General features: G+C 40.6%; 1 protein-coding gene across 2 annotated transcripts in view; it reads left to right on the top strand.

Annotated features, from left to right (window-relative positions):
• Positions 1 to 208: 208 nt before the first annotated feature.
• Positions 209 to 15,719, top strand: part of zdhhc14 (zDHHC palmitoyltransferase 14) — a 43,393-nt gene continuing 27,882 nt past the window's right edge. Inside the window, exons 1-3 of one of the 2 annotated variants that reach the window (XM_079640623.1) lie at positions 209 to 818; positions 1,676 to 1,970; positions 13,509 to 13,669. In XM_079640623.1, coding sequence (XP_079496749.1) covers positions 1,729 to 1,970; positions 13,509 to 13,669 — 403 coding nt within the window. In that variant the 5' untranslated portion in view covers positions 209 to 818; positions 1,676 to 1,728. The remainder of the gene's footprint in view (positions 819 to 1,675; positions 1,971 to 13,508; positions 13,670 to 15,719) is intronic. The other variant, XM_079640622.1, reaches the window with a different exon arrangement.

Below are 15,719 nucleotides of genomic sequence, written 5' to 3' on the forward strand. Positions count from 1 at the left end.
CTTGTTTAAGAGGGAGCATGTCAGCCTGAAATGTCAGCTAACAAAACAAGCAGTCCTACACTTTTAAAAAGAATAAAAAAGCTCTGTTAACTTGAATAAGTGCAGTACATCACACTGGCGCTCTGTCTACAGTTCACCCTGAGGTCCCCCCTGACCTCTCCCTGGACACGCCCCTGCTAGTAGGGACCCCCTCACGGACGCCCGGAGGTCCTGGACCAGGGTTTGGGAACCCCTTTATCAGCCCGTCGTCCCTGCACCTCCTCAGCAGTGAGTACAGCCTCGCTTGAAGGGGGAGGAGCAGGCTGCGAGGCGCTGCTCCATGTTGGTGTTTGTTGTGTGCGAGGGAGGCAGCACTGTGGGGAGAGCGACACAATGTAAACGACTGACTGTTCTGCCTCCATGCTTCTTGGGCAACGCTTTAACTTTCCCTCCGAAAACGCAGCTGAATGGTGAATATTTCCGGTGATTTTTTGCCGTGTGTCGCTGTGAGACACAGGGACATATGGCTGTGAGGTCGCTTCGTGCTGTGCGCAAAGACTCGCTCAGGATGCTCGTCTGAGAGCACCCCGCCGAGCCGTCTTTCTCTGGATTTTCCCTTTTTTTTTTTTATTAAACGTAGCTCTCAATCTTTGACTCCTTCTTTATCCTTAAACTTCTAAAGATGTCGTTCTTCATCTTGTTCTCGCCTCGCAACAAACCTGGATAACGAAAGGAGTAGCTACGTGACAACACCCAGCACGACGACCAGCGGTACTTTCCTTCGGTGAGCAGCGCTTCAGCTGCGGCTTCAGTGGGCAGAGAGACGATGTGAAGCCGCGGTGTGTAGTGTCATGTGGAAAAGCACATTAAACATTTCATTTTAGCCACTCTTAAGGTGGGAGAGTCGATTTAAACAAGTGGGGGGGGGGTTTAGTTATGTCGGCGGAGTGTTTGGCCAACAAGCTAGCTTTTAATTGTAAAGTTGGTGCCAGCATAACCAGTCATTTCATTAACTTGCTAGCTGTGTTAGCATAGCAACACTTTAGATTGATTTGCTATGAAATGCTAACATGTTGCCTGCTAACAGGGCGCTTTAAGCTAAGTTATGAGGGAGCGGCATGTGAAGTTATTGCTAAGTAAGCTAACGTTACATTAGCTAAACTTGCTGTACCGACCGAGTAACACTTACAGTTACTGCTTACTTTACATAAAAAAACACATGATATGCTGATATGGTATAATGAAGTACTGTACTACTTATCTTCACAGTGGTCCACATTGACCAACCACAACACTCAAATTAACTTACATGTTAAAAAAAAACAAGATCAAAATAACAACCATAATAAGTTCCATTCTGCAAAACGAGTTATTTTTGTGCTTTAAGTACATTTTGATGCTTATACTTGACATTTCGAATCAGGACTTTTATTTGTAATGTAGTATTTTAAGACAATATTACTTTTACTTAAGCAAATGATCTGAATACTTTAAACACTTCTACACATCACTTGAGGTTAAATGGGTCTTACAAATCAGATGTGGTGTCAGCCACACACTGCTATAGATGTTGGCAAGTTATGATTACAAACAGGAAGTGGGAATTGTCACTTTATCCACCCCCATTCACCCCAGGCCTCTGTCTGATCATTTGTGACCTTAGCATGTACACTGAACTGGTTTATTTTCTCCACAGAGGCACATCTGCCCCGGGATTTATTCAGCTGTGGAGATTTGAATCAGCAATTGATGCATCTCGGGGTGTCTGAGTCCATGAGAGAGTGCGAGTACAGCCAAATAAGCACTCGGAACTCCACGCCAATGGAGACCCCATACAAGAAAAAGACCCCAAAGAGGAGGAAGTGGGAGTCTTTCCCAGGTCGGAATAAGTTTTACTGCAATGGGAGGCTTATGATGGCCAAGCAGACAGGGGTGTTCTACCTCACCCTTGTACTCATTATAGTGACTTGTGGACTTTTCTTCACTTTTGAGTAAGTATTGTTGAAGAATATGTTCAGACATCCTGTGCTCCCATCTGCTACTTACATGTGCACATTGACATTGTGGATTAGGGATTTCATTTCACGGGCTCAGCTGTCAGAGGAAAAAGTTTGGGTCAGTTATGTCATTCACATCACTCTGGAGCGGGTTTATTTCCCATGATCTCCCCAGGGCTCAGGGAGATGCCAGAACAAACTGGTTGGGGATTAGGCAGAGACGTCTCTGTTTTAAGAATTGGCAAATCTTTGTAAATATCACAATTATATCTGAAATCGATTCATGATTCAACTCCAAGGAGTGCTTTTTTTTTTTTTAAAGATTTACTCCATTCAGCTGTTTTCATAGAAAGAATGTTTGGTGAGTAGAAGTATAGAATTGTTATTTTTAAATAAGTACAACTTATTGATATAATGTTAACGCAAAAAGGCAAACCTAAGACAAAAAGTCAGATTTATTCATGCAAACATTTAAAAAAAATCATTGTACACAACATAGCACTGTTACTGGTATTTTGGGTTAGATCTGAACAAATGATCAAATAATGCTTGACACAACTTTGACTTGGCGTTAGGGTTACTGTCTACCAAATACTTTTTGGAAGTTGTATATCAATTCAGCATCTGATAAGATAAGAATCATGATTCTTTCATCGTTAGATTTTTCTTCCCATCCCCAACATATCATTGTTGTCTTGGCATGCTGGCCGTGCAGTTAGTCTGGTTAGTAGAAATTCTTGTCTTACGACCACCGTTGGCTGCATTAACTTTGTCCCCGAGCCAGATTTTGAGAAGTTGCTGGGCTGCTTTACTGAAGATAATTTGGATGTCCAGGAATTAAAGTATATTGTTGGGTAATTTGATCTTTATAGTGACAACATGGTAATTTAGAAGAGGGTCACTCTACACTTTTTGTTTCTCATCGATATCAAATCAGTCACCTGTGACATATGGAGTAAACACACAGTGTCAGTCTGTCGACGTGTGCCGTTTGCACTCCGCTAATCACAGCGCCACCATCCCCAGAGGAGCCCTCTGTCTTTTCCTCACTGGTAAAACTTCCTGTAATCAACAGACAGAATGTTCTTCACCACACTGTCTCTTCATGCCCTTTATCTCCACCTCACTCAGGATGTCCCAGATTGGCCCACTGTGAGGTGCACCGTGTAGAGACTGACATGAGCCGCACCATGAGAGAGAGAGTGTTGTCTCTGCTCATTAATCCTGACTAATCACTCTGTGTCATCTATCATCTTAAGAAACCCCATCTATACTGGATAAGAATCCTGCTCCATCATGAGATTTGTTGCTCAATCGACAGTCTTTATCAGGCTAAAGTGCTTCAGAGCCAGGGAAAGCTTAACAGGCAAAATATGTGCTGTGGTTGATGGCTGCTGTTCAGTATCTGGACTGTAAAGATAGCCAATACTTAATGATCCAGGAGTAAATCAAATAGTACGCACAGAAGCACTTTTTTGTAAACAAAAGCATTCCTTATTGTGATTGTGTGCAAAAACACAGTGCCCTCATTAGGGAGGGGAGGGGGTGATATGTACATTTCATATCACAATCATCCTGACTAAAGACTTGCAATGTCATCCGAGTAATCATCCATGTGAACATCAAAAAATACTGGAAAGAAAAAAAAAAAACCTTCAATAAGGTAATCCCATTGAATAAATGAAGGATTGAAAATGTACATTTGGAGTCGGTTCCTTATATGTTAATTCCTGTATTATTTTTAAACAAGGCCCTATTTTTTACTTCTCTCCGAGGATAACCACACATTTTAAGTCACTCGTGATGCCATGATTTGATTTTTTATTTCTCAAGCTTGATTAGTTATTGCTAAAACAATATCTGGCAATCAATCCATTCAATGACGGAAAAAGAATCCCAATAATATTGATAATCAGCATTGTTTCTACTTAAACAAGAAGCATTCTTTGGTTTCAGATCCTCCGATATGAAGAACTTTTGCTTTTTTCCCTTGTGAATTAAATATCCTTTGGATTGTTAGTCTGTCAAAAGCACACTTAGAGATTCCTTATGTCTTATTCCAAACCAGCACCAGTTTGTGTGACATTCTCCACAGACACACTGCTACATGTCTATCAGCAGTGACCTCTGGACCACTTCATCTTTCAATACATCGTCAACTCAGCACAGATACAGACATAACCCATGACCAAAGGGGAGACAGCAGGACAGAGTGCATCTCAGGCTAAATCTTCCAACTCACTTTGCTATTAAACAGTTGACACATTGTAATAGTGGGAAATGTACTGCAGTGTCTATTTGAACCTGGATGTTCCCCAGCACCCACACGGAGGATGCCAGATGCTTCCTGGTGATACCTCCTGCCTCCCAGATGAATATCCGACACTTTGTCCCGTCAACTGAGCTGGGCCCACTGCACTGTTTGTTGAGACTACAGAGGACACAAAGCCACTTTTCAGCTTAGCCCTGTCCTCCCTGTTCAACTGTCCGTGCCCTGAGGCTGACCGAGTCCTCCTGGCTCTCCTCTCCCCCCCCACCCCTCTATACTCCCATCAGCTGAAAGGAGACATTTATCAGACAGGGCGATAGTCAGCAGACCTGCACATTAGCTTCTGTTGCCATTAACTGCATTTCGATTAGATGTGTTTTTCTTACCCTCCAGTTGTCAGCGTAGTAGAGTACAGCTGTTGAATTGCCTTTACATCTTATTATGGTATTTCAAATTAGGCTGTGGTGTGATGAACTCTGTTCCATAGCGGTTTTAGAGGTGGCGCTCTAATCTGTGCAGCAGGAGTCAACAGATGGCCAGTATTTGGGGATGGAGACGGGCACAGAGATGTCGTTTCTACATCTCCATGTTTCCTTGAGATTGTTTTCTTGGTCTGTCTGAGAGGTGCTCAGACATGCACAATAAACTCTGTTAGTGGCCGGCAGACTTAGCCCTGTTTATTATTCTGATGCTGGATCCCTGCAGACGTCCATGCGTGCTGTTGTTGCACATGTTGCCTGGTCTCCCTTATGTCTTGTGAAAGTTCAGCCAGATGTTTGAACAGTGTGGTCTTCTGATATGCTGCGTTGTTTGATGTGATTTCAAGAACCAAACATTTGAGCAGAGAGAAATTATAACTTTTTCTCAATTACAGTTGAACAGCCTCTTAAATGTCAAGGTTTGCTTATTTTCTTTGTCACATTTGACTTTACTGTCTGTCACACAACAGGAAAAGTACTTTTAAGTGTCATTGTTACCCTGAAGACCTGTTGCTCATATCATTTGATTAAAAAAACACAAACATTAAAGTCTTGTCAGGAGATCAGGGCAGCACATACACTGTCTCAGTGTAACAAGAATAAGCTTTGATTAACTCTGCATGTTTAGCCACATCTTATTTATGTCCTTTTTGTAAAGCTGCCTTGTAGTGTATGGTGCCTGAAAGGCTTAATTCAGGGTTAAAGTCTTCCTCTGCACAGATCACAACAACATTGCTCAGCATCCATCCACGTTTATTTTCAAAAATAATACATCTGCTGGTAAATAATTGTATAAACATTTTTTACTCGCATCAAGGTTTTTAAAATACTCACACATTTTCCACAAAAAAGGTTTTCAGTTAAATCCTAAAGCTTTTAAAAGCAACTGCAAAGAATACTTGAATTAAAACTGATTTATTAGAAGCTGTGAAACCCACTTGTTCTGGCTGTCTGAGGATTGATTAGAAGAAAGCCTGACTCATTTCAGGAAAACTGGAACTGGCAGACTGGCTGCTGGAGAGATCCCGTCGTCATAGTCATCAAATACTTTAACTCTTAAAGAAGACTGACAGGTTCCCACTTTGCAAACTAGAATCCACTTAACATTAGGGCTGTACCCGAATATTCGTTTGTTGGAGTACTATTCGGGTTTCAATTTCGTTATTCGTATTTTTCGAATATCCGAATTACTGATTACTACCGAATATCCGGAGCCCGAAAAATGGCATTCGGGACAGACCTACTTAAAATGGATATTTCTAGAGATGTCTGACGAGTAATTCACTTCTAGTGTTCACTCTGTACCTACTGCTTTGATGAATATGTACTTTAATGACTGAATGTGTTGGGTGCTCTCTGCTCACTCCCTTTTTGCACCTGACTAGGACAAAAGCAGATGGGAATTAGTTATTATTCTGAAAGGAAAGAGATAATAACTGAATGTATGCATTCTATAAAAACCTCCTGAATACATGATTAAGATCAACTAAAAGCCAAGACATTTAAACATTACCAAAAACTGAGGATCTCAATTTCACCAGCTCGTTTAAATCGACACAATAAGGTACCTTTCTAAATAAAGGTAAACGTGTATTTGTGCCAGTTCAACAACTACCATGATGATCATTCCACAAAATGCTGTCTGATCTTTTCTTTAAGTATTTTGCAGCAGCAGGTAATCCTGACAGATCAGATGAGTTTAAGGTATATAAATGAACAATTTATTCCCCCACAGCTTTAATAAAGTTTCCACTTAAGAACACTCATAATGTAGGCGAAGGTTTCATTTATTTAGCGGTCGTCTTTAGTCATTTCTGTTAAATGGAAAGAAAACCCTCTTTTTGTATTTCTGCTTCACTCATAGTATAACTCAACACCCGCGAGAAAGCATGCCATATTTCTGCTGTCCTCTTATTACATATTTTATGCGGTGAAACCTTTGAAGTGGTGACTCTTTCTTTGTTGTCCAATTTTAGTGATGCACAGTTCCACGGAAGAATTGTAACTGTGTTTTCTACATGCTGGGGCAACATAATAAGTCAGCTTTTGGAGAGTCACAAGGCGAACTATTGCGAAAGAGTCTTTGTCCACATCATTTGAACAGTCACACCCATGGTAGACGCGGTTACCCAAGACAAGAGAAACATTCCTCTCAAATCGAGCTGTCAAGTGAGAATTTAGAGTAGTGTGCCATTCCTGATTTATTCCCACTCGATACACTTCAATGAGTCAAAGAAACCACAACATAAAAACACGAAATGCTCTGATCTTTTTGTTTAATATACTCCTTTTTCACCATAACAATGACTAACCATACTTGACTCTTTAATCACATAAATCAGCCAGCCAGATCTAGGTCATTTTGAAGCAAATATGTTTTGGATGCTAATGTAATTCCTCCCAGGACATTTTGCTACAGACGTTATTGCCGCTGTCTGTTTTGCTGTAGAATCAAATGGCAGATCTGTCACCTAGGCTCATTGAAACCAGAAATCATGCCCAGCTGCTTTGCTTTTAGTATTGCGATTCCTCTCCCTGACTAGCTCCGAGCCTTCACTCGACCCAGCAGCCCCTGGTCTGTCACACAGCTGCCCTGTGCTCGCTCATCCACTCCCTGTGCTGGGACTAACTGGGGGTATGGCACATGTTGGAAGAGGATTCTCAAATGCACTAGTGACAGCTGTTTGAAAGGTGGTTGGAAATCTTTATTGCATGAAGTCGTCTGGGCAAAATGTGTAACCGTTTGCAAAAGCATGTCATGTTCAGTTGTTTCATTGACAAATGACTTGCCCTACAGCTGAGCGGAGGTTCATGTTCTGCCCTTGCTTGCCATCCAAAGCAATCAAAATGTAATAAAAGGCAAAGCTGACAAAGCCTTGTATCCATGCAGCCAAGATGAGTAATGAGGCTTTAGAGTGAAAGGCCACAAAGCCAAGTGCTTCAAATGCATTTTTATCTCAATGTTAAGCACTTTTTAAACACGTTCACGTATTTGAATGCTTCTGCAGCACTGTTGAGTTATATCTCTTGGTAATCCAGATCTCTTCTCAAACAAGTACCGAGGAGAATTGCGGGCCCAGATGCTGTGTATGTTGGAGGATGGTTGATCTATGTGTGACAGACCGTTTTCTGCAAATCACAGCATATTGATTGCCTTCCACGCTGTATGGCTGAGGAACAAAGTGAAAGGGAGGCTGCAGTTTATCCCAGGTGACTCTGAAAGGACAGTAAACAGCGCAGTGAGCTTCATGGCGGCATCAAGCGGAGATGAAAGTCCCCCGAGCTTACCTCCCAGCTGAGTTTTGAAAAACTGCTCGGCATCATGAGAGGATTTAGTGGGAAATGTGATAACCATAATCTGGATTGGATTATTGTTGAGATTAGTGCACCCTTTGTGAGGCTAATGAGTAGGGAAATCTCGGAAGACCCTTTGAGGTTTACCTTTAATAATCTGTAGATATGCTGAGTATGTTCCACACAAAGGGAAAACTATCTACTGTACCATCATTAAGCAGGGTGCCAGGACTAGCAGATTTGATGTTAGATTGACATTTGTGTCATAAAACATGTCTCCGTCATATTTGTTGGTTTATGCATATTGGCCTTATTTAAATATGTCCATGCTGAACATTGATTGACTTTGCCATGCCTCCTCCATTTCCTGTTTGTTCATTTAAATGCTTCCTGCTCCGAGTGAAACAACATTTTAATGGACATTGGCTGAGGGGATGCCCACCTGTATTTGTTGAATCTTTAACCTTTGGTTTAAGTAAAATGGCAAATGGCTCTTTAGAGCAGAGACTCCATGTTCATCTATAACAATTTATTTGATATATTGTTTTTATTGGATTATGCCTGGATCTTACTTTTTAAACATCACATATTATGGTAAAAATGGACTTTCGGCTTAGCTGTGCTGGGCATTGTAACGTATTTCCTTAATCAATTTGAATCTGATTCACAAGTCCAGATTTGACTATGGATATTTCAGTTGCAACACCATTTTAGATTGGACGTGAAAGAGATTATAATAAAATTAAGGCTGTAAATTGTACAAGGAACCGTGGTGCATTATTATTAAATATTCATGCTTACATTAAGAGTCATGCTGAAAGATACATTAAAGTACTAGTGTGTTAACGTAAGTACACGCTCTTATCTGCATCCGACATCATTAAAAATGAATGAACGGAAAACTAAATATGTTTATTGAAGGGTACATGATGACCTGGCCAATTTGATGAGCCTTTAAAGCAATTGTATTAAATCCTAATGGAGACAATATATCCTTGGTTTAATGACTAAATTAGTTTGTATATAATATGTTTTAAAAAAGCTGTATTTTTTTAATTATGAAAATCTCTTATTCACATTTTACACTGAAAACTATGGGAACCATGGGACTCAACACCAAGTAGTAGTGCATTATATCATTTGATCTGCTTACTTTTCTGTGCATCAGGCTTATTTGTGTTTCCCTAACCCTTTTTTTATTGATTAATTATGAACTAAGCTCTCAATCGCTTAAGACCTTGGCTTACAGTCAATGTTCAGAAAATGGACTTTTTCCAAACCGACTATCATAGTTCACATCTTCAGCTTTCTTTACAAACAAGGCTATTTTGGTTCACAATTAGCTGCAGGGATTTAGTATTGCCTTATAAATGTGTTTACACTTGCTTTATATAATTCCTAACCCACAGTTACTTTCCTGAAAACAAAGAACTGTTAACCTAAGACCAATAGACCTCAGTAAGACTCCTGCACCACTCCTCAACTCTGATACCTTCTGCATGACGATGCCACCATTTCGGAGTTAATCCTAAAATTCAAATTCAGCCTCCACTCTCTCCAACCAAATTGTTTGTTGAGACATTTCAAATGATTATAAAGACTGACAGCATGCTGTGTCGATCTTGTTCATCGTCTTATTTTCTCTTCTTGGAGGCTTCAGCAGCAGTCGTGTAGCTGTTTCCAGGGCAACCACATTCCCTTTTTCGAAATGTATCATGTCTGACATTAGATACTGTCCGTCTCCATAGCAACAAAGCCCCTAGAGCCCCAGTTAAACATAAGATTTAGTCACTAAAAGGAAAATAACGACTTACCTTTGGTACTGTCCAGTTCCTTGTCCATATCCGCTCGTCTCCTAAAAGCAAAAAGGGATGCTGGGATTGCTTGTTGTCACCTCCATTCATGTTTGGTGAATGATCAAAATCGATTCCTGTCTTTAGTGGGATCTTAAACAAGGCATGATGTTCCCTACACCTGCAGTGTGTCATTCATCTCTATTGATTCATATCTAGAAGAGGTTTTCGTCTGTCGTCCCTCTTTAATAGCTTCAGTGTTTAATCTGTCACTTTCTGTCACACATGACTGCCTTTCCATTATGTTCGTGAGGTCCGACACATTGACACGAGGCTTTGAGGACGGAAGCAGCGTTTTTTGCTGCTCTCTCAGTCATCTCCATCACCACTTGCCAGATGACACGTTTTGAAATACAATGTTTTCACGGAAGAGAGCACAAATCTTCCCGTTATAGTTTCCTTCCAGAAAGCGGGAACATGCAGCTAATTCGCGCTCTTCCACGGATATGTAGCTCGAAATAACCCTTTGCATTATTTGGGTATATAAATGCTTGATGTCCTCATTGGTTTCTTAGAAATTCTTGAAATCTTGGCATTGGGTTAATTGTAACAAATGCAGCACCCTCACTCAAGTCCTGCCAAGCCTTTTACAACGGCAGTGATTTACCATCAGCACCTCTAATTGGTGGATTCATTTTTGTGATGTGTGACCAATCAGACAAAATAGAGGACAGATTGAAAGGACGGATGAATAGATATTGTGTGGCAGATGCAGAAAGACAGCGCCAAGCAGCATACTAAACCCTTATGCTCTAAACTTTGATTGGTTCAATTCAAATGTATGTATGATATTCAGATATTTTGACAATCAGAAACTCCAACGGTCCATCATTTTCATAAAATGTCCTGGACTTCAATGTGGATTGTGTGTTCAACTGGCAGCAGTGTAGGATGTTTACTATATAATGATGAGGATTTATTTTTCATGCACTTAACAGCCCAGACAGGAAACAAAGAACTGAGTTATTTCCCTGCAAGCCCGTAGTCGTCATCTCTTTTCAGCATTTCTTAAGAATTGTCCTCTCAGCACTTCCTACATGGCCAGAAATCTGCTGCCATTCTCTAGTTATTTGTTCACTTTATGACAGCCGAAGTAAAGTGGTCGTTCGGAAAACATATGTTTCTCCCTTTTGCAGTAAAGCAAGAAGGTACAGTTTGTTATTTTGGTTTGACTCGCTCTTTGCAGGTATACAGCCATCGCGTGCTGCTCATTTAGCTTTTTGAGCAGTTTTGAACAAATCTGTTATGAAACACTAAAGCCTTATGTGTGTTGTTTGTCTAACACTACCTGAAACATTTCAGTTGCAACAGTGATATGAAGAGTTATAGTATGACATAATATACCCTTACCTGATAATCATGTCGGCCGTGAGGTATGGACTTGGAAGCAAAGGAATACGTGCAAATTGGACATACAGTGTTTGCAGTCAAAGTATTGTGATCTGCAGGAGCCGCAGAGCTGCTTTTTTATCTCTACAATGACAGCCAGATTTGGAAGATTATAAGCAGAAGGATAGTCTGTAGCACAACCACAGACAGAGATTTAAATGTACCCTGTATCAGATTAAAATCAGGACACAGTTCTGGATAATGTGTCTCCTCCCAGCCTGGGTCAGAAGACTGAGAATCACTAACTCACAGAGGGCTGTAAAATGGTTGCCCTGTTAGCAAGTGTCTGACATTCGTTGTGTATATTGTACATTGACACAGTCGGTGTCCAGCACAATGACCTTGTAAACCTCCAGGCCAGCTTTTGACTGGAGAAATGTTTGTGTCGCACAGTCTTGTCCTGCCTGCAGCTCCCTGCTGATGTCCCAGACTACCCAGCGCTGTTTGCTTAGCTCAGTCTCACTCCAGATGTGAGAAGCAGCAGGACTGGCCAGAGTCCACTTAGATGGGATAATAGCATGAGTTATAGGGGGTTTGTTTGTCACAGCATAAACACTCCTCAACGGCACAAGTACTCTGTACGTCTGTCTCAATTTTTTCATTTTGTATTAAAAAAGTGAACTGGCTTACTTATCCTAGACCTAGCTGTATCTTGAAATCACCTAACAATATAGTGCAATGCCAGCCCATCATGTTTATGAAGTGAGAAACTTCTGGTGGTCTTTGCTTGGATCTCGTATGTTGGCTGACCTTGTCCTTTATCATCTCCAGCAGTTCAGGTAGCGGCAGGCAGCGTGAGCATATGATGCTGAAACACCAATTAGCAGAGATCAGCAAATCTGAGCACATGCTCTAGGTGCGTTTTACAACCTTCTCCTTATCATTGATGGAATCCAACATGGCAAGCCTAAATAAAGTCTGGCTTGGTTTATCAGAATAACTGCTGTTGGCATAGATCAGCGGATGTAACTGCCCTCCCAAGGTGTTGCCATCTGAGGCGGGTTAGATAGTGCGATAGTGAAAGGGTGTGGTAAATGGTGTAAAAACTCATACTGCTTCATACATTTTTAGAAGGGGTTGTACAAAGTTTAAATGTGGCAGGACAGTAACATTATTTAGAAAATGGGGTTGAACAAATGACATAAAAGTCAGCCCACTGTTAGTGAACCTGAGACAGTTTTATTTATAATTTCTGGACTAACCCCTTTCACTTTAATAAGCAGGTTGCTGGCAAGGAACTGGAACTTATTTAAGTCACTTTAGGTTGGCCGCCATGCCTAATATATTGGAAAAATCTCTGTAACCACAATGGTGCACCGCAGTCGCTTATTATAGCTATCAGTGTCACTTTGAGAGTCGTCAGTTTGTTTATGATATGTATCATCCTTTTCCCCGCATTGATTTTTAAATGGCAGTCAATCATGCAGTGCAGACTTATGCAGAGCGTTTATACCGATCCCACCAACCAGCTCCAACTTTCTTTCCTAACCACCTATCTGCCATGAAAAGGTGTTTTTTCTCGGAAACAACAATAGAAACAATTTATACTAAGAATTGTGATAAAACAAGTATGTTCTGCATGTGCTCAATATTTTAAGAATTTAGTGTATGAACAACAGCCTTTATGTAAACACTGTTGTGTACCTTGGCTCAACTCGCAGTACGATTTAGCATTCCTTCACACCGTCTCTGAGAACATGTGGTAACCGCATGTTCGTTTAGCTTCTCTTGTGAGGAATGGCTCCTCTTTGCTGACCAAAGGCCCGATCCAATAGACCAGGCGGAGACTAACAAATGAAATGGGCTGCGGCAGCCTGTGCCCCGCCTCTGTGGGACTGAATGTGATTGCTGTAATAACCACCTACATCGTTGGACATTTAATGGGATTAGCCTAAACTAAATTGTCTCAATAGAGCAGATTACAACACGGGGATTTATGCGTGTGCCCATCTGTATATCCACTTGCCGTGAATTAAGCAACAAGTCGCTGGTTTTAACACTTCCTGAACTTCAAGGCCTGTAGAGTTCAGGTCACTGTTTTGTACAGGCTCCTTGTGAACACATATGATGTTAAGAAGAGCAAATATTCTTGCCACTGGGACCATCAGCTGATTTTGGTCCAGTAATCTTCCTGAGACCCTGCTATTTCAGGATTTTATGACTTAGCTAAGCATTACTGCGCAGACAGAACCCTGTGTCTACTATTTGCTCATTTTCTTTCTCTCTGCTCTTCTTCCTGTGCTTCCAGTTGTCCGTTCCTGGCGCTGGAGCTGACCCCAGTCATCCCAGTCATAGGAGGTGTGCTGTTTATGTTTGTGTTGGGGACACTTCTCAGAACCAGCTTCAGTGACCCAGGGGTCCTGCCCAGGGCCACCCCGGACGAAGCAGCTGACTTGGAGAGGCAAATAGGTAAGACTCTAAATTTAAATATTTTATATTTTAAATGGTGTGTGTGTATATATATATATATATATATATATATATAAAAAAAATGGGCCTGAAAACCCATTGTGGATGTTTAAGTTCTTTGCATCAGCATTTTCCTGTTCTCCTATCTTCTCTCTATAACTCTACTCTCTGATCATCCATATTTATTCTTTACCAACTGTTGTATCTCCAGTCTCTTCCTCCCTGTCCAAACCTGCAGTTACTTTTTTATCTTAGATTCTGTATTTGTGTTTGAATAAGCCTCCATGGATTATACAAATCTACAGGAGCTTGTGTTTGCCTTTACACCTGCAATAAAGACAGCCAGACCATCAGGCTCATGTCTGGAGTTTTATTGTGTATCCAGATAATGGGAATACATCTTCCACTGATTTGACTAGAACTAGTGTTAATTTCGTCTGCTATTTTTTTATTTAGTCTTAGTCCTGTGTTAAATTTCCTTTTTAGTCATATTTAGTCACCTTCTTCCTGTTTTTATATAGTCAGGTTTTATTCGACTAAAAGTCTGAGCATTTTAGTCTTATTTTAATCTAAGAAAACTAAATATTTTAGTCTACTTTTTGTCAATGTCTTAGTCTTTTTTAGTCATCAGATTATATAGAACATTTCAGTCAAACTAGTCTAGCCAAAACCAATAATTTGTCATTTTAGTCAAACTTATTTCACAATAAGATTATATCTTGTCCTTATTTGATGAAAAACACAGGTTGAATGATTTAAGAATGCAGCTTTGCAGAGAGTATCTGGTCAGGTTTATGGTGTTTTTATCAGCTGTGTTATGGCCACATTGCTTTCCTTCTGATAAAACAATGCATTCACTTTTTTCCTCCGCCTCATTTTAATGAAAATGGGCCCAAATATCACATTGTTTCTTTCTTCCAGGCAGTGGTGGCTTTAGACTTTTTCGTTGTCAGTCATTTTGACGGACAGGATCGTAACGTCATAATCCATTATTACCCGTCGAGTCTGTACACAACTCGTCACTTACTCGCGCTGACGGGGGGGGGGTATTCGGCGACCACTGCTCCCAAGCCCTGTTATTACCATTTTACATTCTGTTGAATAAGTTTAGTTAGACCATGAGTTAGACCCGAGTCTTCCTGACAGTTCACAGTGTGCCGCTGCCCGTTGTAATTCAAATGTACTGCCGCGCGCAGCACAGACACACAGCTGCTGCCCTGCCGCAGCACCGGAAATGGAACTGCTGGGAGAAAAACTGACTATCAGAGATGTAACGTTATCTTTGATCATATTTCATCTCCTAAATTTTCGTCAACGAAAGTAAAGAAAGATTTTGGCATAGTTTTTATTTAGTAAACTACATTTTCGTCTCGTCACTTTTTGTCAACGATATTGCATGATGATTTCGTTACAGTTATTGTTTACTGCCGTTGGTGCCGTCTCGTCATCGTCTCGTTTTCGTAATGGAAAAAAAGGTCGTTGACGAACATATTTCGTCATAGTTTTAGTCAACGAAATTAACACTAACTAGAACCCTGCATTTAGGTTATACCCCCCACCTTCTTCAAGGGTCCACATGATGTATTTCCTGACTCGTAGTTTTTGTCCGGATCACTTCGGAATCTCATTTGTGATCTAAAAGGTAAAAGTGTTGGTACATTAGAAACCACTTGATATGGTGTAACTGAATTACCAGCATCACAGCACTGAGTCAGCTGATTTACTCTGTTCATAGGATTCATAGCTGCCTCTTTAAATGAATTACGCCATAAAAAGATAATTCAATAATCTATTTTAAGTGAAAAGCCTCAATGCAAGAAACCCAGTATCTGGATGCAGCCTCCGTTCAGCTGATTGATTTATTACCAATGCGATTGTGTAACTAGTGAACCATTACGAATTAGAAGTTCTCCGATGGACATTCAAGACTTTTTTCTTTTTACTCTAATCACACATATTATGGAGAGAAGAGAATGGAGATGTGTTGCCTTCAGCATCAGAGTAGTCTGTAAAGTATTATAATTTAGTTGTGAAGTCTTTTTGAATTTTA

The sequence above is a fragment of the Notothenia rossii genome, assembly GCF_949606895.1.
Source record: "Notothenia rossii genome assembly, chromosome: 7".
Classification (NCBI taxonomy): Eukaryota; Metazoa; Chordata; class Actinopteri; order Perciformes; family Nototheniidae; genus Notothenia; species Notothenia rossii.